This window comes from Pocillopora damicornis, chromosome 4 (assembly GCF_964200805.1).
Source record: "Pocillopora damicornis chromosome 4, jaPocDami1.2, whole genome shotgun sequence".
Taxonomy (NCBI): domain Eukaryota; kingdom Metazoa; phylum Cnidaria; class Anthozoa; order Scleractinia; family Pocilloporidae; genus Pocillopora; species Pocillopora damicornis.
Genome location: NC_142673.1, coordinates 21,070,934 through 21,098,059, shown reverse-complemented (window position 1 = coordinate 21,098,059; position 27,126 = coordinate 21,070,934). Strand labels below are relative to the sequence as shown.

Here is a 27,126-nt window from a genome sequence, read left to right as displayed (position 1 = left end):
GAGTTGGGGGTGTGTACCTTTTAGTTTTTGTCATTAATCAGACAGTAGCCTCATAGGAGGGGATCTTCAGTCAAAGTACCCAAACACTGATGTGCAGCCCAACATTGGGTAGTAATTTCAGGACTCTTAATTCAGAAAGGGGTATTGTTTCTTTAGATGTACCTAGAATCAGTCATGATCAATGCCTATATACTCAAATGTAAGTTTCAAGATTGAACATGAGCAGTGCTAGCCATTTGAAATGGCTTATTCAGAATTTGATGAGCAATTACTAAGGTAATATACAAAATGTTACAGATATGTTTGGCTATGCATTATCATTGTGGTGCAATACCACACTGAAGTTGTGTTGTCTTAATTTGATGACTGTCTGATTTGAAGAAACAAAGAAACAATACTCTGAAAACGCCAAGTAATTATTAGGCATGGATCTTGAGTGCAATTTCTTTCTAATTAAGTTGGGTCCAAATTGAAAATTGTGGGTACATATCCAATCAAATATACTCAAGAAACCTCCATGTTCCAGGACTAAGAAATGATTTTAAATATTGTTGAAGGTGCATGGCATAATTCCATTATGACATTCAGAAGTTAATACATCGTTAAAGTAGCCATGTTTAATTGTTACTTTTGGTGTTTTTTTTTTCTGCAAAGCACAGAAAAATTTATAAGAAATGGCATCAATTCATTCAAAGGATACAGTTTAAAAAAAACATCAATGAATTCTACTTAGTCAGCAACAATATATTTGTATGTCACAAATTCTGGGTTATCCATTATCCCCACCCCACCACCACCTCTAATTCTAACATAGATGGTGTGATAAACAATAATGAGCCTGTATTGTCAACTCACTGTTAAAGTTAACTCTCCATAATTTGGAGTACAGCCTAGCATAGATGAAGATGTAATACACCCCAACACTTCAGCCAGGAGTTGTATTTGACAAATATCTTGGCATTACTAGTCATGCCAATGCTGTCTATAAGTCCACTTTTTATCAACTTAGTCATATAGCTAAAATCAGAAAGTTCATAAGTCTGGAGTCTACAAGGACGCTCATATACACATCTGTTACCTCCAAGCTTGATCACTGCGATGCCTTGTTGTATGGTGGTACTATGTCAGAAGTTAAAGTATGTTCAGAATTCTGCTGTGTGGGTAATAACATATATCAGCAAATATGACCATATCACACCTGCTCTCAAAGAGCTTCAGTGGCTCTCTACTAAACAGCATATTATGTTTAAATTACTTATTATTACTGATAAAGTTTTCAATGTACTGTTTTTCATAACTTTTGTGGACAAGCTAGTCAAAAGTGACAATTTTGTTTACACATTTAGCTGGTAAAAGTCAGACACAGATTAAAATTTGGCCACTTAAATGTGGCTTCCAAGAATATGTACAAATAAACCTCCCTTCATTGTGCAAGTTACCAAAGGAGACCTTGTTATAAATTATTTCCAAGTTTTCCTTCAAGAGATTTACCAGTTTGTCCAACAATACAGTGAGGCCTCTGTTTTGGGTGTTGAATTAGATTAGTGACATTACCATGGCAGCATCTCAAGCAACAGGTGGATATATTACAATTTTGGCCTACACCGTAAATACTGTTAGTAATATCTTGACTTTCCCTCAGTGAAAAGTGTTTGTTCTCTGCTACATTATGGAAGAGATATTACCTGACCCTCTAAAGTGGTAAAAACTCAACATCATTCAGACAGTTTTGCCAATATTCCCTAATTTATCATTTTTCGAAATATATTTTATTTTGGTTATCTCCAACAGATTTTACCAAAAATTGGCCATTAGATATGAACTATATTTGGTTAGGACTGAGCCAATTTTTCAAAAATGTATTTGGAGGAAACATGCTAAATTTCACTTGAAGGATGTTTTTCTTACTCCCAAACATTAGCACTTAAATAGCACTTTACAGAGATCAATATCTGAGCATGAATAAACTTTTGAATCTGTTGCTTCTTCATAATCTTTCCCCAAGTGTTGTTTTTCTGTTGACCTCTTTTTCAGGCATAGAAGGCCTAATATGGATATCTTGGATTATGAATATCATGGGTATCGTTGCTCAGCTGGAAACCTTAGAATTTTTTATGTAAAATCTATATTGTCTTATTACTGTTTTAATCCACCTTTTTAGATAACAATTGTGCGATTGTATCAAGCTGCCATGTTTGTTTTGCTTGTTGACATTTTTAAAAGCTTTTTCTATATGTACCAGTCTAGATCTTGCACGATCAAAAATCCTTATGGAGCCTCCTTAAGCAACACCCTTACATTTTTCATTGCATAGAAAATGTTTTATCAAGCATTATTAGGACAAAGTATGGAAGAGAAGAAAATTCAATGGCGAGAAGTTTTTGAATTGTGTAGAAAATGTTTTTATCAAGCATTATTAGGAGAAAGTATGCAAGAGAAGTAAATTCAATGGCAAGAAGTTTGCAAATTGTGTAGAAAATGTGTTACCAAGCATTTTTAGGACAAAGTATACAAGATAAGTAAATCCAATGGCAAGAAGTTTTCCAATTGTGTAGAAAATGTTTTATGGAGCATTATTAAGACAAAGTATGCAAGAGAAGAAAAATCAATGGCAAGAAATTTTCCAATTTTTTTATTTTGGGAAATAAGAAGGAGGACACTGTTGTTTTTATCTTGATATTGATTCTATTGATAATTAACAATGCTTTTGGGTTTTCAGTTATTGTTATCCTCTCAAAGATGATGTTGATTAAAGTGTTTGAGATACTGTTGTCGAAATTCATAAAGTTGCTCATCCACTGTAAGGTCCTTACCATACTAAATATTTTGTTTTGGTCAAGTTTTGAATTTCTATTCAGTGGAAAAGTCTACTGAAATATGTTCTATTTCAATGGCATGATTCATTTTGGTTGAGAAAATTTTGATTGAAACCCCTAGGGTACAAAATGCTCATGTATCTAAATAACCAATAAAGAAATGTGTTTGTTTTTCATTATACCAAGGTGAAGGTCAGAATGAGCAGCCGTTATTCAGAGACAGAGAAGTGGATCAGACTTTGTCAAGTCAGCAAACTCAATGTATGCTTCACCAGGGTCAGCCAGACAGTAAGGGTGGTATTCCCATGAAAAATCAGCCAATTAAGAGAGATACTGAGTCACTAGAAGGCAATCACCATTCAGAGGGTGCCCCTCCACCCCCCCAAGTGGTAGCTGTAGTGATAGAAGGTAATTCACCTTATCAGGTTAGTGCTATAGTTCCTTGTGGGGCAGACCTGTTGGGTTCAACAGATAAACCAGGTGAGACAACAACACAAAATGGGAGGCAATCAAAATTTGATGAAGGTTCCACAGATAGGGATGACAGCCAAAATGCAGGTTCAGTAGAACTTGAGCAGGGTGGTTTTGATCCTTATCAGACAGGAAGGGATGACGGAGTTGGAAATAGGGAGAAAGAAATGGTGCAGGCCAATCCATCAGATAATGCTCTGGTGACATATGCTAGTCAGCCGCAAAAGGGCGAAGAGAAGAAAGATTATGAGGCTGATCCTGCGAAAAACATTGGGAAGGAAAATATTTGCTTTCCACCATCAGGGTCACCCAGTTCAAGTCAGTTAGTTGATGCAAATTCTCAAGAGCCTTACTCCCATCCCGTTGGTGACAAAACAACTCAAAACAGCAGTGGAAACAATTCATCTCAGGTACGTACCGTACCTCTAATTAAATGATTGTGAATACATGAATGTCATATATTTAAACTGCGGATTACTTAGAGTGATCGTTGCAGTAATGAACACTACTTAAGCAGTAATGAGATGAAAGCCGAAAAAAATTCAGGCCTCTACGTGGGTTGAACCCATGACCTTTGCGATACCGGTGCAGTGCTCAACGAACTGAGCTAACAAGTCAACTGGGAGCTGGTCATTGTGTTGGTTCGTTATAAACCCATGTGGTGATGAATCGATGACTGTAGATATATAAATGTCCTTTACTGGAACGGCAGATAAATGAATGATTTTTAGGCTTTAATAAGCTTTAATTTCTCTACAGCTTAAGTAATGTGATTACTGCGAAGACCACTCTCATTTGTTTTTAAGTAATTGTAGCTAACCTGTCTCTGATAAATTTCCTTCATTGGTTTTAACCCTTGCTCATAAAAAAAAAATACACAATTTTTTTAGGGTCAGCTTCAGGACAGGATTCCATGGTTTAAATCCGTCAAGACTACTCAGTTAAATTGCCCTGTGTAACTGCATCCTCTACGGAAAGAAAGTCCCCGTCCTTGATTAAAGGAGAGAATAATGCTTGAGTAGAGATAACCTAATCCTCACGCTGATTTAGGTTTTCCTTCATTGTTATCTTACGTAAACTTGTGTAGGCTCAGGGAAAAGAAGAAGATCAGGCACCTATTCAAACTCCACAATCTCCTAAGGAAGAAGCTCAAACTTTCAGAGGCGAAAATTTCGAGCCTGCTACTCTATTGACGTTCTCTGCTGATGACAAAAACCCACTTAATGATTCAGGTACAAGAGATGACGACAAATGCCACGAGGTAAGGCGTGAAGAAGAAAAGTTATTTATGTGAAGGCAGCATAAAAGGAACGGAGAAGTTCAAAGAAAATTTTAGCCAAGCGTCTCTCAGAAAAAGTTATCTGGAACAATAACCCCCCAAAAAATGCAAATCATAAAAAAGTGAAAAACCTGAGACACCAGCCTGACAGAGTAAGATTGACCAGCTCTTCCCCAATGGAAGGAAGATCCACCTCAAAAATAGATACTTCTTTGCAAATGATAAGGTGTTTCCACCTTGTAAAAGCATACATTAATTTTTGACTTAATTTGTGAATTGGGAAACATTTGGTAATGTTACGAATGGTTTACGTGAAATGGTTTACGTGAATAACACTTCAATTAACCTGTGTTAATGGGTAATTTATTGATTTTTTCAGCTTGAGTGTTATTACGGTTAACTTGCGAAGATCACTGGGTTACTTGGTTCTAAAGCGGAGTTAAAATTCCAGAATCTTGTCCTGATGCTTGAATTCCATTTTCGTTTACCTACTCGGTTTTACAACTCATTGATTGACAACCAACCAAGAAATCGGGAGCTCATGCAATTACTTTCTCTCCTGTCAGTAGCAAGCCCATTTCCTTTTTCAACTACGCCAAAAGCTTTGTGTATCTGACTGGATATCATTTTTTATTTCAGTAAGTTATTTTTTGGCGTTTTCTTTTCTTAATTTCTACTAGGCACGAGGAGAAGAAGATACACAGACTCCCGGTACATCATTACAGTCATCTGAAAGCGGAAATCCACCTTTAAATGGTGGGAAAGTCTATACTTCAGCTCTGATCCAGAGTTCTGTGGAAGGGGATGAAACTGCCTTGAGCGATCCTTCAAATGGCCCAGAGGAAGTAAGTATGGACATTGGGTGAATTTTTCGAGGAAAAAAAAACTATTTTTGGAAGTAAACGACTTTTTCAAAAGCCAAAAATGTGTCATTTTAAAGAAGGACGTTTTTTGTCTTTTTCACGAGCGTGGTGATGGTCTATCATTCAGAGCCACAGTTTATTGTCTGTGACTTCTCAAGGATTGTATATCAGTTTTCGAACTTTTGCCTACACGTTGTAGATGACTTGAGGAAGTTCGAGAAAGGTTCATCTATTTACCAAAGTCCTGTTCTGTTGCCGGAATTTAACTGCCTCAGATTCTAGCTATTGTACTGCTATGCTCTTGTGTAAATAACCCTATGCCTAAGCAATTAAACGTTCTTTAAGTCCTTGAAGTCGTCGTGAGTCAAAATTTTCATGTCTTTCTCGCCTGAACTTAAACCTATGATATCTAATTTAATTCAGTTCTCCAAAAAAACTGATGGAATTGAACAGAAATGTTTTAACAGGAATTTTCTGGTGTTGTATTATTTTTGAATTACAGATAAGAAGAATTGGTTAAGTCCAAACGCTTCATTTCAGATGAGTTAGGGTTAAGGAGAAAAGATTGAAGTATTTTTTTGTCCTAAAGAAACAGAATTACAATGATTCTATTCAAGGAGACTTAGTGACGTTTAAAATTTTGTTAGGTGGGGTCACCTCCTGGATCTTGGTACCGAAAAGATGGAACTGAATTTCAAACGAATGCTCCAGTCCTAAAGAAAGAGGGGAAAGGAGGAAAAGGAAAGAAAAGCACTCGACCTCCATTGTAAGTATTTTTTCTGACAGAGTGTCGCTCACGTAAACTTTTAAAAAGAGTACATAACAGATTGTCGTTTTGATGCTGCAAAAATTAAAAGATTACTTATCTCATATAAGGTTGTAGTCAATCATCCTCTTGCAAAAACTGAAGCCTTTTTGTGTAATTGTCTTCTTGAGAGTGAGTGTATAGAAACACAGGCAGTTTAAAATAATTGTTAGCTGTACTTTAGCTGTACTTTACCTAATCAGTGGTCATGTGATCAACTGCCGCTACCACATTTCATCATTTGTACAATCCATTAATTTTTTTTTCTCTACGGTTGATTACTCATCTTTCTTTTACTTTGATATGTGTTTACAGAAGTTCACCCTTGCCAAAGTGTAGCTTGATGCAGGTTCAACCCGAGGATGGGGTTACTGTAGTGTTCCATGTTTTGTTGGTGTCGAACTTAAAAATGGATGAGGAACGCTTACATATTCGAGCTTCCGGAAAAGATTTGGGAGACTTTGAATTAAACTGTGTTGACATGGAATTAAAAAGGTTAAGTTTTAAACAGATATTACAATAAACAATAATCTATGATGTGGGATTAGTAAGCACTGTAATTCCGAAATAGTTTTTTTTAGAATTTGAAATTATTAGCGGACAAGTGTGTTGGTTCATGTTGCCTCGTTCTTTCCCATACACGTTCGTGGAATGTGATTGAGAATGGTCTTTTGGGTAGTTCGGGTTCGGGCTATCATGGTAGTACATGGAATTGATCGGGCAGTTTTGATTAACGTTCTCTCATTGGCTGCAATACTCAAGTGGCGTTCACCCATCGAGGTTGACAAGTTAACTTTGCGTTTTTGAAATTTAATGTCTATCATTTGAAACTGATGGGTTATTTGTGAAGTAATGAAAGAGGAAGAATGCTTCTAAACAGCTGGTTTAGCTCTGTTATTGAGCTTTTCCCATATTAACAAACGCTACTAAGTAGAATAGCTGAATCAAAACTTATAGCCCAGTGTTGCACTTGAGTAAAGCGGTCCCTATTATCATCCGCGCAGTATATTTACCTTACATGTAGTTTGACTAGTCTCCTCAGCATAGTGCAAAACAGCAGATTGATCCTTATTCTTCCTTTTACATTGCTCTTAATTTTTAAGCATTGAAAAGGGAAGAGACAAGAAAGAGCTTATTCGTTTTATTGGTCGCTGTACTCTCAGCATGGATCGTGCCCATGACGGAACTCATTACAAGTACGCGATAATAAAGAATGGAGAAGTTGTATGGGAAGAGCTTATCGAGTTTCAGCGCTATCGTGGATCTATTGTCGATCGATTCCTTTACATTCCTGACAAATACCTGACACCTGGGGGTAAGTTTTTAACCTTTTTTTCGATCGGCGGAGTATTAGTATTGGCAGCTAACCGTGGTTTAATGGTGCTTGAGTACACGGAGAATTTGTTTTGCGTCAAGCCTTCACAATTTTAGGTGAGACGACTGGATTTTCATATGGTCATACTATGTGTTTTTAAATACAAGATGAGGCGACTTACCTATCTTGCGTCTCCTTAAAAATGTATAGTGACTGAGGTCTGAAGCAATTTGAGATCTGGTGTAGAAATGAGTCAAGTTTGTATTGACCAGTGGGCGTTGGTTTAAACACGTTTTTGAACAGGTACATTGAGGGGCAATCGAAAGATATGGAGATACAACCAACAGTTTTCGATTGGAGCAATGTATCGTTTACAAAGTCATCGCAAACACGAAGACTGATTGTTACATCTCTTTTAACGCTCAAATGTGTTGTTTTTTGGATAGCAACATGGCACCAATATGACGGAGTAAGCTACATTTATGAGAAAAACTTCTTTGAAACAATTAAAGGATGGTTCCGTTCGGAGGAAACGGCTGGTAATCGTGCGGCGGCACTACTCGTCTTCTTACCAAAGTGGAAAGGTTTTGTTGTCGATGACGCTGGAAGAGAAATGAGCGCTACCAATGCGATTTTGAGGGCAGATGAAGTGATAAACTGTATGATCAACGTTTTCATTAAATCGAGTCACCCTAAGGCCGAAACGAAGAAGCCACCAAACTTCAATGTTCATCAGGTAAAGCCTTCACGTACCGGCAATGGTTAAATGCAATACTAGTAGTTAAAGTGTTATGAATTGGAGGTTAATTATTTCCACAAGTCTTCCTTTTGAAAGTGGATTATAGTTACTCTCGATGAGCTTGTTCGAGGCGTTCAGTTGTAAAACGGTCGCGATAGTCCTAACCCTCCCTCTTCCACTCTGTTCTACCATCGCTCTCCGTGCAACAGGCTAACTTTAGGTCTTAGAGGTAACGTAAATTTACTTTAAGGATATTCTTGGGAACCGAATGTTCTCTCGTGTTCTTTCCTGTATCTAACTTCAACGCACAATGAACTACACATGACACATCTGATGAGTATACATGCACTGGGTGGCGTGCCTGTTTTGATTACTAAATTAGCTTGTCCAAGATACAGTTTTTAAATTCAGACACACTTTGGAGTTTTTACTTTTTTTGTGTCAAGGTTTTGGGGGAGTACTTGGTACCTAAAATGGGGGAAAACTTTGCAGTGTTGACCAAGAGTGATGCTGCATTTGAAACCCGAATTTCGGCACTGGTTTCCACCGTGGGGATGGTCACGCTTTTCAAACTATACCAAACGAAGTTACCAAGAGAACACGTGCTCACACTTTTGCGATGTTTGTCACTTGAGGCCGATCCTACTGGGCAAAAATGTACCATGTATGAAGTCGTTTTGCAAGAATTTAGCGAGGGACTCAGAAGGTAAGTTGTTGTAAAGTATCTTGACAAAAGGCAACCCACATGTAGACTGGATAATTTGGTTTTATCAAATGGGTTGATGTGGTAAATTGGTCATTGCAAAAAGTTTCTAAGCTTACTTTGCGAGCGTTAGCACTTCGTCAGGGCGATCTGACTAAACGAACTTAGTTTTGATGAAGCTCCAAGGTCAAATAGTTAATTTGAGTGTGCAAACATGCTAAATTAGTTTTAAAAAAGGTTATGAAGATAGTCAAATATTTCAAAAAATAGAGATAAAAGTTTTCCCGAAAACAACAAGATCAATTATTACGAAAAGAAGAATCAAGAAATACAATATACAATCATACATATGATAAAACCCCAACTATTATTTGCATTTCAATGGGCAAATTATTTACAGTTCCTATGGTACTTATTCTTTCTTGTCTTATCTTGTTTTGAGGATTACCGATAAAACCAGTGGATCACTCAAATAAAACTGTCTAGAAGACATGGCTCTTGAATTACCTACAGAGTATCATATTAGGTCCCTAATTTGAAATTTGCCCATATCACTCGGTAGAAAAAAACAGAGCACAATGCCAAAGGGAAAGGTGAAACTAATTTGGTTTGCCTTCTATGGAAACAGTGCCAGATTTGGTATTGTGGGGAACAATTGGAAAGTAAGTCTAAATTCAACTACATGGATTCACAAAGTTGTGTGGTATTTCTTTATTCGCAGCTTTGCTGCTGAAGGGATTGAAGAACTTTGTAACCAAATTATGACAGACAGCTGGGTTTCAGGTGCAGAGACTTGGCTGTTTGCCGTGCCACTACTGCATTTCTTACGAGGAGATTCACAGCCATTCGAAGAGCTGGTTATTGAAGGATTTTATGACAAACCTGAATGGCATGGAGCTCAGAAACTGAAGCTAAAAGAATTCCAGAGAAAGGCAGCAAGTCTGTAAGTCTATTTCTGAAAACAATTCGAAGGAAATAATTTTTTTTCCATTAGACTTTTTGCCATTTGATCCCAAAATATTCCCTGGCATTGCTATTAAGAAGGAGAGGAATAGAATTGACCTGAAAAAGAATTCATGACCGTTGTTTCTCTTGAAAAGGGAGCAAAGCCTGCCTGAATGGACATGTGGTTATTCCTTTGCGTTATTTCTTTGATATCAAAGGCGATATCAAGCTTTGAATGTAAAATTAAAAAATCGATGAGTATATATGAGTGATTGTATGAATGACTTTGTTATTTTCGGTAGGAATTTTTCAGATCTACTGCCTAGACTAACGTCATCCTTTGAAGTTGACCCTTTGTTGAAAAGAATCTTTCTCCACGTTATTCCTGTTGGAAAACTGGAGAAGGTATTAAAGTCAAAAATGTTCTCTATTTCTGACGTATGCGTCGCCCTAATCACATCCTGTTCCCGTGGATCGGTGTCTGCAGACAAGGTGAGGACCATTTGAAATCGCGTTTAGAATTATTAACTTATTAAAGTTATTGCTGATCTTGGGTTCCTTTGGGGGTATCATGCTCAAATGAAAATTCATACAATAAATAGAGAATAATATATGGGCGCGCGTAAATGTGAAATTTCTCTTCGAGTGTTTAACTCTATAGCTCACGCGTAAATGCAGCGAACGAGTGAGATGTCGAGTTGAACATGAAAAGAGTAATTTCATATCTACAAGCAACCATGTAATATTTTGTTTATCATAGAAGCACAATAGCCTTTATTGACAGGAAAAGTTGATTTTATTAATGAATGAAAATAAAAGGATCGACGATCCCCGAATAAAATCGTGAAGTGCGTTGGCCCACTCAAGATGAAAACATGTGTTGAATCACTACAAAAACAAACAATAGGCCTAATTTTCAATATACAAAGTAGTAAGTTATTGAATTGTTCCCTACAAACAGAAGAAATCTTTCAAGTACACGGCTAAAATCGGCCTGTGGCAAATCTTCCAATAGTCAATTTTCGTTCTCAGCCGCGAGAAATGCTATTACCAAAGCCACTGAGTACGAAACTTTTGGTTTTTCTTTCGTATTTTGGTTTTTTCCCCTTCTAGGAAAGTTTGAACGTCACTCTCTGTAAGCGATACGGATTTTTCAGTTTTCTAGCAGCCATTATCCGAGAAAATTCTGACAAATAACGGTGAAGGCTTTGCCATTCATTCATCAACCTGACCGAGTGGCGCGAAAGGCGAGTGACGTGTCAGCAGTTAATTGGCGATATTAAACACACGCTAAATAATAGCGTATTTTTTCACGGGTGTTGTTACGGCTTTTCTCAGGGCTGGAAATTCTTGTAGAACTCCGTAATTTATATGATAAGCTCAATTATCATCAAGAAATCTGGTAAATCTGGTAAATTCATGGCTGCTTCAACGAATGTCAGTTGAAGAGGCACATGGAGCATGATTATTCCTATTAAAATCATTGTGATATGAACTTTCAAATTTTACAATTGCTGTTTGTATTTTAATCTTTATGTAGATCAGTAACTTTTCGCAACTTCTCTTTTCACAGTGGAAAAGTGTACTTCAGTGCATCAAACTTTTGATTTCCCAGTTAGAAACGGAGTTAGGACAAACTTGGTGGGTTACAAATTAGTTACATCCTCACACAATAGCCTCAATTTTTTTTCAGCCATTTTGGACGTCAAATATCTATTGGCGACTTGCATGGTGAATGGCTGTGTAGCTTCACTTGGAATTCTGTGGCAAACTGTGATTCAGTTAATTTATTCAAGTCATTAGGCTCCGAGAATAGGGTCATAGTCGGTTTTATTACTGAAAGAGACAATGTTTTGATTTCAATCCGGTGTTTCTATTGATATTATGTTTTTCTTTTGTACGAAGGGGCGGGCTAGGGCGGGCTGACCCACTTCAGGGAAACGGCACTGGAACAGAGCCAAGTTATTGCGAAGACGCTGAGAAAGCCGAGTCCCCCCTGATTTTGCTACTTTTCCGCCCTTCCAGGTTCAGTTCTCTTACCTGTTTCTTTTTCAATCTTTATCTTACAGTACTAACTGGAAGACTCTTGAGTTTACAACTTTATTGTGTTTAAAACTGGTGGAGATTTGCCTCAAAAAGTCGACATTGAAAGATAACCTGGATGTCATCTGTCAAGCCATAAAACTTCTGTTTACGAGTATTTGCAGACAAAGACGAGAGGTAAATGAAAATGTTGATCAAGATAAAAGGCAGGACAGCGAGGAGAACTCCATAAGCCAACTTTTAATGAGCCTCAGAACCAGGATAGTGAATGATCTCTTTCCTACCATGTCCTCCTACGACGGAAGTGAGTCCTTGCGAAGAGAACTTTTGGTATGTAAAAGGGGAGGAAATGTAGTGTTAGATTAGAAGTAATGGCCCAATCTCAAGTTATTAAATCATTTCAACGAACTCCGAAATTCATTTAACTGGTCGTTTTAGGCCAAGTTCACCTAGTATGTGCATCAGAATCGTCTTCAAGCCTAGGACGTTAACCTTCCATACACCCGCCAGCAGGTAGAGCGTCCTGCAGCTAGTACTCTTCCGTTAAATTAATTGATTGTTGATGAATCTTTAAAGTTTGGATTTTTATCTCAACAATATCAGACTAGAGAAATCAGTACTAAAGATGGAGTTATCAGTATTCATAGCAGTGTGTTTGCAATTTCTTTAATAGGTTTGGAGCGAGCTTCTTTGGATTGCAGAGGAAAATCAAGGCTTTATCACTTACCGAAAATTCTTAATCGATCAGCTGTCTGGCCGGGCAAGAAGGGTACGTAAAGGAGTAATGTAACATTTTCGGACTCATTTGATACTGGAGAGTTTTACTAAAAGTGCGCGTATCTCATGGTAATTTAATCTTGGAAGTATCTTTTTGAAATGTGATAACTTTTTTTTTTTTAGGCATAATCCCTCTTAAAGTCTAGGTCATAGTGATCGCCATGACCTTTGCTACCTCTGCAGAACATTTATGTCCTTATCATTTTTTCGTTTTGGACTGGTCACTAAGAGTTCGATTGAATTAACAAAATAGCGAGACTTGTCTTTAGGTTACCCAGATGTTCAGGCATATGGTTTTTGTTTTTCTGGTTGTAACGTTAAATGTGTAACCTTTTGGAAATGTAGTGGATTTCGAAATGAAATTAACTATTTGCATACACAACTTATGCTTTACATCCGTTTTTTCAGCTGGAGGAAAAATACCTTGTTGAAATTTTTTGTGAAATGAATATGGATGAGTTTGAACCAGCTGTTGGAGAATCGTTCACCAATCTTGCATTTGAAGCCATGGAGAAGATTATTAGCGTGAGTCCCGTGGAAATTTTTTTTTCATAATTTTATAGGGTACAGCAGAAGTAACCAGCGTAAAGGAATGTAGAAATCGCCTTTTTTCCCACTTTTTTATTTACAGATCTATCTTTTCATGTCATTGAAATTATTTAGCTTTTCACGGAAATGACATTGATTAACTTCTGAAAGTGCTCTTTTTTTCAATCTAGTCAGGAAAAACAACAGGAGGCGATAAGCGTGTGTTTATGATGATCGTGAATTCCTGTAATCAACGTAATACAAGGAACGCAAACGCAGGAAAATACGGCGAGCTTTTATCCATGTTGCTTACAAGGTCCTGGCCAGAGGAAGCAGAAAACAGGAAACAAAAGGAAAATAGACAAAAGGAAACACAAAAGGAAGCACAAAAGGAAACAGACACTTCTTCTTTGGATCCTCGAGCTGTTCAATTTCTTCTGACCTGGAAACCGATGTCTGGATACCTGAAATTCTTTGGTAACCCCACGTCATATCTATTAAATTTCTCTTTGGTCTCTATATTTGCCTCTGCTCCGTATATCCATACTGAAATTTAAACCAAGAGTAAATTGTGCCCATTGCGTGACTTAATTTAAAACCGAAGTGAATATTATGAAATTGGCAAATCAACAAAAGAACTGGGGATAGAAATAAGCCAGTGAAAAGTGAGTTATATCCTCTGATTAACCGAGCGTGAGGAACAGCCTACTGTTTAATGCGTGGGATGTTTTCTCTTGAGTGTTCTTTGGTGCGACTTTATTAAAAAAATATTTCCCTTCTCCTGTGAAAACTACAAAAGGCTCTCTCAGCTGAAATTGAATTTTAAAAGAAAACTTATCGTAGTCGACATAAGGACGAAAGGGGATTACCACCTAGGTGATATCCTCGGATAATCCCTGGTTTGAGCTGAGACCAATTGCGTGCGAGCAAAAAAATATTTAATGGATCATAATTAAGGGTAAATCACAGATTTCAGAATAACCTACAAGAATATTTTGAAAGTAGGAGCCGGAAGAAAGGTATCGCATTACAGAAGAATACTGGGACGAGAAGATGTTCTCATGTATTCGATCTTTAGTTCCTAATATCTTGAAAGGTTTTGTCAAGATTATAATTGGTTGTTTACCTCTACAGGAGATGAGTCAGGAAGAAGTCATATACTTTTGCCAAAAGGTCAGGAAACTTTGGTACTGGCTAAATCATTGTTCAATGCTCTTGTGAGAAACATATCCGATGGCTCCGTAACGGTCGAGGTGTTATTACTTGTGCAAAACCATCAAAAAACGTTTGTGGAACTTCTGAAGACAATTTCCGGCGTAGAGAGGAACGATGCTGAGCGTAGCATGGCCAAACGAATCGAGGAAATTGAAGAATTCCGTGCCGTGAAGGAAAATTTGGGTACATTTATTGGAATGTGTGACGTGATCTCGCCAGGTGAGTTCTGGAGAATATTTTCTCCTCTTATGCCGTAACCATTTATCTGTTGCCCCTCTAGGCACCAATTGAGCTAACAAGCCAACTGGGCGCTGGTCATCATGTTGGTTCGTAATAAAACCGTGAAGTAATGAAAAAGGACTGGAAATATACGAAAATCTTATATGTGAACTGCGTATTAAGAAATGGATATGAAAGCGATCTTCGCACTGAACACATACCTATGCAGTTGTGAAAATAAGGCCTGGAAAAAATTCAGGCCTGTAGTGGTGTCCTTACCTTGTTAACTCAGTTGGTAGAGCGCGGCACCGGTATCGTCGAGGTCAGGGGTTCATATCCCGTACTGATCTGAATTATTTAGGCCTCATTTTCACCACTGCTTAAGAAGTGTTCATAATTGCGAAGACCGCTTTCATATTCATATCTTAATCCGCAGGTCACATGCATGATTTTTATAGATTCACAGTCGTAATTAAAGTGTATATTGCATGTCTTGAATGTGAGGCTTAAGCTATGTTGTTACATTTATATAAAATTTCTTCAGGTACAAATTTCATTTCATTTTTCTTGTAAAAATGTGAATTGAAGAAGAACATTTCACCTCTAATGGAAGGTTGTTCCCAAGTTGGCTTTCCTTAAGTTTCATCCTATAGTGTTAACAATTTTTTATAGGATAATCTGCGTTCGTTTTTTTGGGACAATGATCACGAATATGTCGTTATTGATAATTGCTTTTCGCAATCATGTGGATTTTTTATTGATCTCCGGACTTACTTATAAGAAGGCGTCATATCTTCAAGATGGGAATAGTCAGGTGGCTGGCTAAATGTAACCTTTGTGCAATGAAATAAATGATCAAAATAATCCATTCCTCTCAGTTGATTTGACCATCCTCAAGACCAAAGCCCTACAAGATGTTTCATCTATCCAGATTCAACATTTGTGCGAAAGAAAAGACGATGACCAAATCGAAATCACCTTCTTCAAACTTCCCCCGGCCGTTAAAGAGGTTCTTTCAACCCTTAGAAGAGTTCAAAAGAGCTTAACGTTCCAAGATCTTTGGACAAAATATGGAAATAAAGCTCAAGCAGCCAGAAGGAATGACGAAAGTGGAAAACGACAGCTCAGCCTTTCTGATGTCGTTGAAAATGTTTGGAGACCAGCTTTTAAATTTTGGAATCTACGTGTTGCTAGTGTCAAGGATGGGACAATTTCGCTTGAAGATGTCGACGAGCTCTTTGAAGTCTACAGAGACCGCAGAGAGAAACTTGAGGAAGAGTTGTCTTGCATGTTTGACGTTAGCTCAGAGCAAACGTTTACCAACACCAAAGAATTGAAGCCAACTGTCGCAGCGCGAGTTGTCCAAATTCAACGTTACCAACAGCTTCATCAGCACGCCAATGCAGCTGACACCATCTGGAAGTTTAAGGAAGCAATGGCCTTCACTGGGGACTTCAAAGTTATTGAAGATCTGCGTAATCAGGTAATTTATTCACCATCGATAACCGACGAGAGTAAATAGGTCCAATTTATTATTTCTCTGAATAATTCAGTTCCATTAGTTGGCACATTGAAGTGTGAGGTATAGAAATAACTAGTTTTTTGTTTTCCGCTTTCAGTTTTTATTGTAAATTCTTATTCTTGATCGGAGTGTCCTGAATGTTCATTAAAAAGCTGCCCCAATCTTGAACAGCGAATAATCTTTGAAGCTTGCTATATATAGGACAAAACCCATATCATATCAAGATTGCTTGAGAGTGAGATTTAACGTTGGCATACGGGTTATTGTGGAAGTTCTAATTCCCGTCTGTAAGGTTTCTGGCCAAAATGTGGGTTATTTGCATTTAGTAGGCAGATGTCATCCAGACTGTCAAATGCCAAAGAGAATTGGTGGCATTTGCTTAAAAAAATATTGCTTATCTTTTATTTTTTAAAGAGAGTATACGCAGAGAAAGCTTCTGAATTTTGGAGGTTAGATGCTCAATTTAAAATAAATGTGTAAACGATGCTCTCAGTCATTCGAAAGAATATTTCAAAATCTGTCCGTTTCCATGTTGAATAATGAAATTAAGATCTGGAAATTCTGTTTATTATGTTTTAAGTGTATTAGAACTTAGCCTTCGGATTCGAGGAAGGCTGAGAATTTTTTGAATTTGTCTATAGGTGACCTTAATTCTTTTTTCTTCTGAGCTCGAGAGATATGTGCTTTGGTAAAACTGCAACATGTTATAAGATTGGCATATTTTCGATTTCATCGTTTAGCTATCAACAGAATTCAAGCAAAAACCTTTAAACAGCATTGGGGAAAATTTTTCGAAGGCTGGTCGAGCTCTTCAGTGTTTGAATGTCGATAAAGCACAATGCTTCGAAGCCGTTGTACACAGTAGGCGACTGGTTGAGTGGCTACGTTCTACCATTAAATGTAAGTTGGGCAGGTGGGCTGCTAACCAGGTACAAAACGTGAGACAAATACACAAGAATCAATGCTGCCAATTTCTGTTAATTTGGCACTAGCTTTTTGCATGGGGTCCGTTAGCGGTCTTTGTTCAGCAGAGGGGCCCTGGGTTTAGAAATAATTGACATGACCGGGTTGGAAACTTCTTTTTATATTCATTTTATGAACTCTGCTTACAATTGTAACAATAGCTTTATTACTTACGTATAGTTTTATTATTTACCCAACGCACATTCAAACACTCAGGTACCATCTTTTCAAAGTTAGACAGATAGCAATAGGAAACAATTATGCTGATCTCTACCTTCATGATCACTTTACCTTACCTCGCCTCACCTTACCTCATCTCACCTGAAAACTCTGACGGGCAGTTTTCCATTAACCTCTCCTTCTTTAATAGTCTTACACCAGTTCACTTTTTTTCCATACGGTGATCGCATTTTAGTAAACAATCCCGTTCGGGCGGCTAGTATGCCGGCTGATTATGTCCTCGGCTGAGAGAATGTCCGAAAAATGAATATTTAGGCGAGAAGTGAAGCTTCGAGGGAATGTGTAATATTTTGAAGACAAACTCACGGCCAAGGACATTATCAGCCAGTATATCAGGAAGCCAGAAACGGGATTATTTATATTATAACCCTCCCATTAATTTTCACCTCGTGCTAAAGACAGTGTTGATCCGATAGTGAATGCGTATTTGCGATATCAAACTGGCTTTTAGATATCACTATCACTGGACTCCATCAAAAGAGTTTGTTTTTCTTCCGTGTAAAATTATAGGAATGGAGAGATAAAACTCTTGAATTAAGTTTCTTTCTTTTCGAAGGAAATAATTGGAGGACAAATATTAACGTTGAAGAGGGTTATTGCGTGATATCTGTCCGGTGATTTTGCACCACGTGACGTAAAGTAGCCATTAAAATCGCATGAAAATTAATGGGTGGGTCATTATCGATGAACATTGGTAAAAGTAAGTTGACAAGGTGCGATCTCTAAAAAATCTCTTTCGTTTTATAGCCACCCAAGAGTTAAAGGTTCTTGTTGATTTGGCCTTCATCTCTGCTGGTGAAAGCAACATGGAAACTAAACGCATAACCAGTTTACACACCAGCTGTTTAGGTTTTGCTCCTCTGATATTTGACCTCAAAGAAACTAAAGACGATAAAGTGGGCTTTGACGAACTGATAAAGGCTTGTGAACCCGTGTGGAAAACAGTGGAGACAGATCGAATGTTACCCAAAAAATTGGTAAAGTACTTGGATAGAAATTTGAAGCCGTGTTTTCTACTAATGTAATGTGCATGTTTTCTTGATAGTCTTTGCCACCTTCAACTTTTACAGAACCAGTTTAAACATTGAATTTGTTGTTGTATGAAATACCCGTGTATTTTGTGCGCACATAACATGAGTATAAAAGTTGTGCGATTCTTCTCTGTTGTCGTGACTAAATGCAAAGTAATAAAGTTCCTATTGTTAAAACGTTCGTCGACCAACACGTATCACAGTTGTGGTTAGACTAACGACCGAATATCTACAAATTTCCGCCTTTAACGCAACTCTAGCACTGGCAAACGTTTTTCCCATAGACTGTAAATGGATGAAAATCATGTAAAGAAATGAATATGGAAGCGATCTTCGCAGTAATGAACACTACATAAGCAGTAGTGAAAATAAGACCTGAAAAAAATTCAGGCCTGTACGGGCCTGATTTTTTATTTTTTAAGGCCTTATTTTCGCTACTGCTTAAATAGTGTTCATTACTGCGAAGACCGCTTTCATATTAATTTTTTTATTTCCCACTGTTTTAAATTCATTTCAATATATCATAAAGGGTAACAAAGGAAATTAAAAAGTGGGACCAAATACATGATTGATGAACATCCTATACATTTTTACGTAGTGCGATACCAGCAAACATCTGGAGTGGCTAAAAACTGTCAAAGAGTCTCATGGTTCGGTTGCTATGACGTCATTAGCACAGGCTAAGAACATCAACTCCAGTGGTGTATATGTTGTGGGTCGCTTGGACACTAGAAACGTTCCGTCAACACAACAAGGAAAGCGATTGTCCTCCAAAGATGTTATTCGACTGACAGTTACCCTAAAGGGTGAGAATGAAGAGAAGCAGACGAAATCCTATTCCATTAATGAATTGAAGGATTTACAGAGCAAACTGATGTTGATCGCAGGAAAGGCTGAAAAAGGGAAGGAAGACGTGGAACGGTTTGTCAGGGTAAGTCACACGTACATGAAAAGTATGTATCACTTTTTTTTTGATAAAGAGAGTTTCTGAGCCTTTATTACAGTTGGGGAACAATTAATGACGCAAAGGAGTCCTGCATGCTAATAAGCCAGTCGCTATTTCTCTGTTGAGTCTGCACTCACGATTTTTTAGGGGGTTATGTTATTTAGCACGAGCTGCATGTATGTGCAGATTCTGATTTGAATCTGCAGTATCTCAGTGTTTGAGAATGTAATGTGGACAGTTATCCTTCAAAGTTGGTGTTTCTAGAGGCAAACAGAATTATTTTATCTAATTATAGAATCTTGAAGGTGTCATGCGTTTAGCGACAGCATACATCGACCTCTTTGAATCCGGTTACATTCATCGCATGGATTGGAAGCGAGAATTCCGCTGTAGCAAAGACCTAGTCGCGGGCGAATCGATCGCGAAAGAACTGGAGGAGGAAAGCAAATTCATGGAAACGTGTTACACGAACTGGAAGAAGAAGGTCAGTGACGCAAGGAAAGAGTATAAAGAACTAAACTTCTTCACAACACAGCAGTTGATGACACTGAGGAAAGAAATTGCGACAGTTTGCCACAGCAACGGCCTTATCATGAGCAGCATCCAAGTGCTCGCTTTGCTGGAGAGTGTTCGTCCCAATTTAACCAGCGAACAATTAAAATCAGCGATAGAGCGTGCTTTTAAGGACACAGAAATACTGGAAAACGCCAGAGGCACAGCGGAGCTGCCCTCGTTCTTTCACGTTCCTTCACAAGACGAAATGGTGACTCGCAGGTCAGTGTTTGACAACAACAACTACTTAGGAGCGACTTCCTCGACAGCAACCAGTGCGTCTCAAATACAACCTGCATCGGTCAAGAAATCAAGGCCAAAGGAAACGTCGAAGATTCAAAGTTTCTTGAACGCAGCTACTGATGATGGTTATTCGGAGCAGATCGCTTTGGCTGCTTTGGCGAGTCTGGGTGTTGATGCAGAAGAAGACGACCTCCTTTTGTGGTGTCTAGAAAAAGCGGACGAGGCTGATATCGAGGCTTTGTACGAAGATGCAAAGCAAGATCCCATGATATGCCGAGAAGTATTCCCAGAGGAGGTTGAATCTGTAGAACTGGAAATGCAAGCGGAAGAGTTACGGTATGTTAGAAATACGAACAAAGTTAATGCAACAAGGGACATAGTTAAAGATTTTTATAATTAAAGTACTGAAGTATTTCTTTTCTTTTCGATTAACAATGTTGGCGTTCAAGAAAAAAAGCTAATTTCACTATTAACGGAGGATGCCTGATTTAACAGTTGCAGTTTCTTAACTCTAGCAGAACTTGTTTAACCTTAGTGGTAAAGGTGTGAAGTTGATGGTGTTCGAGATGATATATTAAAGTGACGATCAAATGGTGAAATTTTTATTTCCGCTAGTGCAAACGAAACCGAGTCAGATATGGCACTGGAGATGTCATCTACGTCTACTGAAATCATTACAGAAGAGCAGGAGGTCAGCAAAGACGAAGATAACGAGGCAGAGATTAGTCAATATCTTACACTCTGTCAGCTTGGGAACATCCTTAGGGAACTTTCAGTTCTAGGTAAAACACTTACTTGCACTTATGGAAAGTCCTTAGCCGTGATCTCAGAATTATCCCCATTGATTGGATCATGAACATGGTTTGAATTTCACATTTTCAGGAACTGGAGCAACAGCTCGCACCTTTCCAGCATTCTTGAAAAAAGGACGACCAAACCTCATGCTTGTTCCAAAAGGTAGGTCGAGTTGGAAGCCAAGGAATATGTAATCAATAGGATGTTTAAAATGTTTAATTACTATATAATGCCACATTATGCGCATAACAGCGAGCTTCTTACAATACGATTTGTCCTTTTTCTTACGCATTTGTTCATAGATGACATTCTTGCTATAGTCCTCGCCCTGTATATGCATGACAAGAAGCAGTCGTTGCCGAGCTGTGAAGAGGTGCTGCTTTGCACTCCTGATACCACTACAGAAGAGGTACAGTGTACTTGCTGGGAGAATATTGTCAGCATATTTATATATTTTTTTTTTACAGTTGATAGTAAAAAAGCCTTTCTGGAGTGTAGGTGCTTAGAATACCACTTCTGAGATCTAACGGTTGTACATTGAAGAGGAGAGGCAGAAGAGTTGCCTTTCAATAGATGAGATGTCAATGAGTTCTAAATAAAAATTTGGTTTTCCTACCTGAGCAGCACAACCATTTATCATCTGTATTTTTCATCTCACCATTTTCCTTTGACGTAGATCGAGCTGCTATGGAGACGTGCCATGGGGGACGTAGAGGGTCGGTTTTATTGCCTTGTACATGCGGATGTGTTGGACTTCTCTGTTAGTAAGCAAGCAGTGGACTTGCTTAGCCTAGTGACACAGGGAATTGCGGGCAAGGCTGGTGAACGTAAGTTCAACTTAGAGTGCCACTAACTACCAAATTTTTTTGATAAAATATCTCTCCTGTAATTACTGATCATCTTAGTGAAAGAGTTGTTGCAATTCTTTAAGCGGCTCAAGCCTTTTTATGTTCATTACCGCGCTTCTTAGGACCTGCTGGGTCGGATAATATTGTTACGCCATGCTGGGAGCCACGCTACAAGGCTGGGATGAAAAAAATAAAGATGCGTTGCCAGGACAGGAAATGGTTTTTAGGAATTTCCCTTTTTTTTTTTTTAACATTGAATAGAAGGAGGGGGGGGGGGGGGAGGAGGTAACAATGACATGTATTGCTTCAGAATGCGGAGACTATGGTTGCACGTTATCTTCATATGCTTTCCCTGGAGAACTGTGAGTGGTTTTTTATTACTTGTCAGATTATGGCCTGGTGGTAATTTGCAGTAGCGAGAATGAAGACCGTGCCAACATAGTAGCAGCTCTTGATCAGTATCGTGTTGCTGCTCCACCTTGTCCTTCACCAGAGGACTTGAGTAGTTACCTCAAGCATCAGTTCGAAGCACCTCCTTCACAGTACGGATACATCGGTAGTAGTAAGATAACTTGGACAACAGCGGGATCTTTAGACCCAGAAAAGTAAGTTGTCTCCAAAAAAATTGTAGCATTGGAGCCTCCATTCTGGGGATACCCTCGGGGTTAGAAAAAAGTGGCCCCGGAAAATGTTTTCTCATCGATTCACGTGACAGCTGCAAAGGTTGTAGAGGAATTTAGTTCTGGTGGGACTGAAGTCTTTGTTTCTTGAATGTCCCAGCTGTTTAGTTCAGAATTAATGGCGATCTTCTTTGGAAGGGAATAGGTATGGTTAACTAGCTGTCTTTTTTGTAGACTCTCTGTTCGAGTTGTCTCGTCACACCGAGGAGGATTGGGAAAGACTTTGTTTGTTCGTCGCGTAACAGAACAGCTGCCCAACCTTGTAAACAATGACATGGTTATGACAAATTTGCGAAGACAAGATTCTAATACATTCTTGCACGTGACCGTACCTCTTCATGGGAACTCCACCGATTCATCGACGCTTGTAGGTGCGCTTCTTCCGCATGCAGTGAAGGTCAATGTACCGCTGTCCCGTATTTTTCATCTAGACGTGTCACCTTCGGTAAGAAACTTAATGCATATACATAATGGATGAGTCTTAAAGAAGTGAAACAGGGAAATTTAGTATACCAGCTGAGTTGATAACGTAAACTAGCCACTTTATAGAGTTTCAAAGCTGACTTTTAGAGCGTTAGCCCTTCGTCAATCGTTCTGACGAAGGGCTAACGCTCGAAACGTCGGCCTTGAAACTCTTTACGGTGGCCAACTTACGTTATCAACTCAGTTGATAATACTAAATTACCCTGTTATACTCTCCCACCGACACAGAACCGCAGTTTCTTTAGAAATTTAGCCCCTTTATTAGGGAAGTGAAACTTCACTCAAATTTCCTAGTTTCCAATCCTTTTGAAATCCTTATACACGTCAAAGGGCTAGATTAGCACTTCATAAAGAAATGCTGTTATTCTGGTATTAAAATTTCGTTTCACTAATTACTTCCAGGGCAATACTAGCGACAACTCTAGAATAAGTGTTTGTTAAATGTTTGGGCTCACATCGTTATCTTTTCCTGCCTAATTGCAGATCATATGACAAAAATTGAAACCAGTTTTTTCATGAAATATTTTCTTCTTCTTCCAGATGAGACGTGGACTGGATACTCTTCTTTTTAACCTTCTTGTCCTTGGCTGCCTTTGTGACAAGATGGGGAGAGTGTGGAGAAGACGAAGCACAGACTTGTACATCATTGAGATTACGACTACAGCTCCCCTACCCATGGGTTTCACTAGGGAGGAAGAAGCTCAAATTCAAGAGGTGAGTAAGAAAGCTAAAGAGTGCGAATTTCATTTACAAATATCACATGTAAATCAATAGATTCAGGCAGTAACATATTTGGGTAGAGGTTTCTGTCCATTGTACTGTTGGTGGAATTGAAAAATACATAGTTTTGGGGAAGGAAGATGCCGAACCGATAAAAAGTTCATAAACATTTTAAAAAAAGTTGTATAAACATTTTAAATTAAGTCAGCATAGGGATAAGATTTTTACTCCTTTTTTAGCAAATGTATTCTTAGATCGCATGATATTAGCAATATGTTTTACCTTTAACTTTTAGATCTCAATCTGTTGTACATTGTGATTTTTTAACTAGGTTTTAATTAAATTCTTAATTAGGCTATTAATTATGATAGGTTTTTTTTTTAGTTGTAACAAGGTTTATAGAGGGCCACAAGTTCATTAGTTCTTAACTATTAAGTGTCACCCTCTTTAAATAAAGTTTGATTGATTGATTGATCAGATAAATACTGCCAGTTCAACGTCACAAAGTGAATGCAGATATGATTTCTATTCCAAATGGACGTGTATTTGGATATCAAGATGTAAAGATTTGATTCTTCCGAAAACAAATGAATAACATTTCACATTTTTTCTCTCTCGCTATAGCGGACAATTAAGTATTTTGCCCAAAATCCTGACTGACGTATAAAGCGATGTTACGATAATGGAAAATAAAGAAACCAATCTTTGGGTGCGAACATCAGAATCTCCTACTTGTCACGGGATCTTTTTTCTGTTCGTGAGCCACGTTATAAACTTTATGTTCTGCAGTTACACATTATTTCATATGTTTAGCCCTCGAGGGTATCTGGAATAACGGGAGTCGACTGTAATTACAAAACATAACAACAACAACAACAACAACAAACTCAAAAACTAATTGTATTAGAAATGAACTTAAAATCTGTGGCGTAACCAGGTCCGGCAGTAAAACTCTTTGATAAAAGCAACCCGGCTTTTGAAAAACCTAACGTAAAGAAAAGACTGACCTAGGTGCAGTAAACTAGCTGCCAGGAATAACCAGGCGTAATAAGATCTATTGAAACAGAATAACCCATAAAGCTTACACTCTAAGAAACGCCCTATCCACCGAGAGAGACGAACCAGAATGTAGACGAACCAGAATGTAAACGCACCAACTGCCCTGTCGCAGACACAAAGTTTTGCTCACGTAGAAATACCATCTACAAGATCAAAGGCGACAGATGCCAGCAATTCTACGTCGGCAGCACCAACCGACATACACGCGACCGCGTAAAAGCACATGTAAACAACAACAAATCATCGGTGTTCAAGCACTTATTCGTATGCCAAGGGATCGCCAAAAAAGCGAAAATAAAACTTGACATTATCGACAAACACAATGACCAAGTAAACCTTCGCCTCCACGAAGCACTAAAGATTAGAAAATTTAAGCTCGAAATCAACTCCAGGGAAGAATGTGCCGAACTCAAAGACCTTTTATTCTGACCACATTATTTACCCTGACTTTATTTATTTTTGTTCTAAATGTTTCCTGTCCTATTATCTGCCGAACCCTTATTATTTAGCCTAACACCTCGCCCGATATACTCTCCACTTCAAAGATTCCATCTACATTCCTTGATGATGCCGTAGATCTGCGAAAGCTTGGAAAACTAAACTATCGTAGCATACCTGGCTTCTGCGACACTTCCGGGACTTGTTAAGCCTCACCGGCGGTAAATTTGAAAATGAATCGGCGGAGTGCGCGCCACACAATATAGAAAATGGTCTCAAAATCATCAGAGGGGTGCATATTTTTCTAGGTTTCACTAAAATCACTCTGAATAAACCACCTTTACCATATGACTTTTGAAGAAGAGAGATTATAGAGGACCCCTGTACCTTTGTTTTGGCTTTGAAACGTCTAGAAGACAAAAAACAGATATAAAACCTCGCTTCTTCTACATATTTCTAGTATGAGAAACAGCCCTTTGCCTACTTATGGACGCAATTTTGCGGATGAACTCTTCTGCTGCTTTATCACATAGTTATTTTAACTTGATTGTCAGGGAAACAAAGTGATAGGAAATCACGATTTTCTGGAGATGTCGCTTATTGCCTCGGCTTTTCTGCTAAATGTGTCATCCACGGGCTCAAGTGGACCTTTTACAAAAGTTCTGCGAGCATGTTAATTTTCTCTGAGTTCCACCTCCTCTAACAATGCGGCACACGATCGGTGATTAGTGCTGAAATTGATGAGCAATGAGCATCGAAACTAACCAATGCCGCGTAAATAGTGTTTGACACTGGAAAAAAAAAAAAGGTGAAAAAGGAAGGACACTTGTCCCTGCGTTGGTTCAACTCAACACAGTGTGTGCTTTTTTTTTTCGTTTCGAAGAAACAAGTGTCAAAGTGACTTTTAAGACTTCATTGCGTCCTTAGTATGATAGAAAAATTGTGTAGGTGGATTTTTCCAATGAAAATCGAATCCTAATCGGGTAAGGATAGAGCCGTTGTTGAGTAAGACATAGAAAGAGATGAAAGTGCAACCGACGGTTTCAAAATCGAATTCTGATCCAGCTTATAACATACGCTCGCAATGTGTGATTTTTTCCAACAATAGCATAAACAATTACTTACTAAGCTGTTGTTTCTTAGCCACGACTTGAACAGTAAATGAGCTAAAGCAATATTCCCTGACGAGGAAAGCCCAATCAAGGCTCTTCAGGGAGAGAAGGGAATAACGTAGTCGTTTCTTTATTCGAACTTGATCGTGTCCTGAACTATCTTAGTTCGTGATGTGTACTACACTTTTGACTTTCAGAGGCTATCTGGGAAATCCACAATGTCTAAGCAGCCTTTCTATGATCTGTTGCCAACCATTGAATGTCAAACTCCAAGAACTGTTTTACGCCGTTTTGCTGAAGCTCCAGGTAGTGAAATGAAATTTCCCTGAATCGTACTTCAAGTATCTGATACTATGTTAAGTTTCCTTAAATTTTGTTCCAGATCAGAAAGACTTCAATCCCTTATTTGACGACAAAGAATTTCGAAACGCACCGTTCCAACGGGTTTATCAATATCTTAAGCTGTCAAATGGAGGAAAGAACTTGGACAAGTTTACGTTTTCACCTGGAGATGTTGATGATGACCAAAGGACTTGCCTCATGCTCCTTCTCAGGTTTGTTGCACATAGCTAACTGGATGCTCTACAGGTGTATACAGATGGTTTTTTGGCGGCTCTTCGTTTGGTGAAAGTCACATTAACAGTTAAAAATAAAAATAATTAGAGTTTTCTTGCAAAAGAGACGTCCTTCAAATTTGCCTTATCAAGGATCTTATTCACAAACAAAGAGGAATAGAGTGGTGCCTTGTTCTTTTTGAAGCTAAAATTGTGGCATTG

General features: G+C 38.3%; 1 protein-coding gene across 1 annotated transcript in view; it reads left to right on the top strand.

The window, feature by feature from the left end:
• LOC149047233 (E3 ubiquitin-protein ligase rnf213-alpha-like) overlaps positions 1-27,126 on the top strand; it is a 55,112-nt gene that overhangs the window by 2,518 nt on the left and 25,468 nt on the right. Inside the window, exons 2-31 of the mRNA XM_089202476.1 lie at positions 3,003-3,697; positions 4,375-4,548; positions 5,247-5,411; positions 6,077-6,195; positions 6,550-6,729; positions 7,338-7,549; positions 7,996-8,285; positions 8,735-8,994; positions 9,713-9,934; positions 10,239-10,428; positions 11,510-11,577; positions 12,006-12,309; positions 12,653-12,748; positions 13,165-13,281; positions 13,476-13,761; positions 14,419-14,718; positions 15,597-16,201; positions 16,981-17,140; positions 18,191-18,420; positions 19,073-19,405; positions 19,716-20,551; positions 20,831-20,997; positions 21,098-21,172; positions 21,313-21,419; positions 21,687-21,837; positions 22,247-22,463; positions 22,713-22,983; positions 23,562-23,735; positions 26,548-26,656; positions 26,733-26,904. Coding sequence (XP_089058602.1) covers positions 3,003-3,697; positions 4,375-4,548; positions 5,247-5,411; positions 6,077-6,195; positions 6,550-6,729; positions 7,338-7,549; positions 7,996-8,285; positions 8,735-8,994; positions 9,713-9,934; positions 10,239-10,428; positions 11,510-11,577; positions 12,006-12,309; positions 12,653-12,748; positions 13,165-13,281; positions 13,476-13,761; positions 14,419-14,718; positions 15,597-16,201; positions 16,981-17,140; positions 18,191-18,420; positions 19,073-19,405; positions 19,716-20,551; positions 20,831-20,997; positions 21,098-21,172; positions 21,313-21,419; positions 21,687-21,837; positions 22,247-22,463; positions 22,713-22,983; positions 23,562-23,735; positions 26,548-26,656; positions 26,733-26,904 — 7,285 coding nt within the window. The remainder of the gene's footprint in view (positions 1-3,002; positions 3,698-4,374; positions 4,549-5,246; positions 5,412-6,076; positions 6,196-6,549; positions 6,730-7,337; positions 7,550-7,995; positions 8,286-8,734; positions 8,995-9,712; positions 9,935-10,238; positions 10,429-11,509; positions 11,578-12,005; positions 12,310-12,652; positions 12,749-13,164; positions 13,282-13,475; positions 13,762-14,418; positions 14,719-15,596; positions 16,202-16,980; positions 17,141-18,190; positions 18,421-19,072; positions 19,406-19,715; positions 20,552-20,830; positions 20,998-21,097; positions 21,173-21,312; positions 21,420-21,686; positions 21,838-22,246; positions 22,464-22,712; positions 22,984-23,561; positions 23,736-26,547; positions 26,657-26,732; positions 26,905-27,126) is intronic.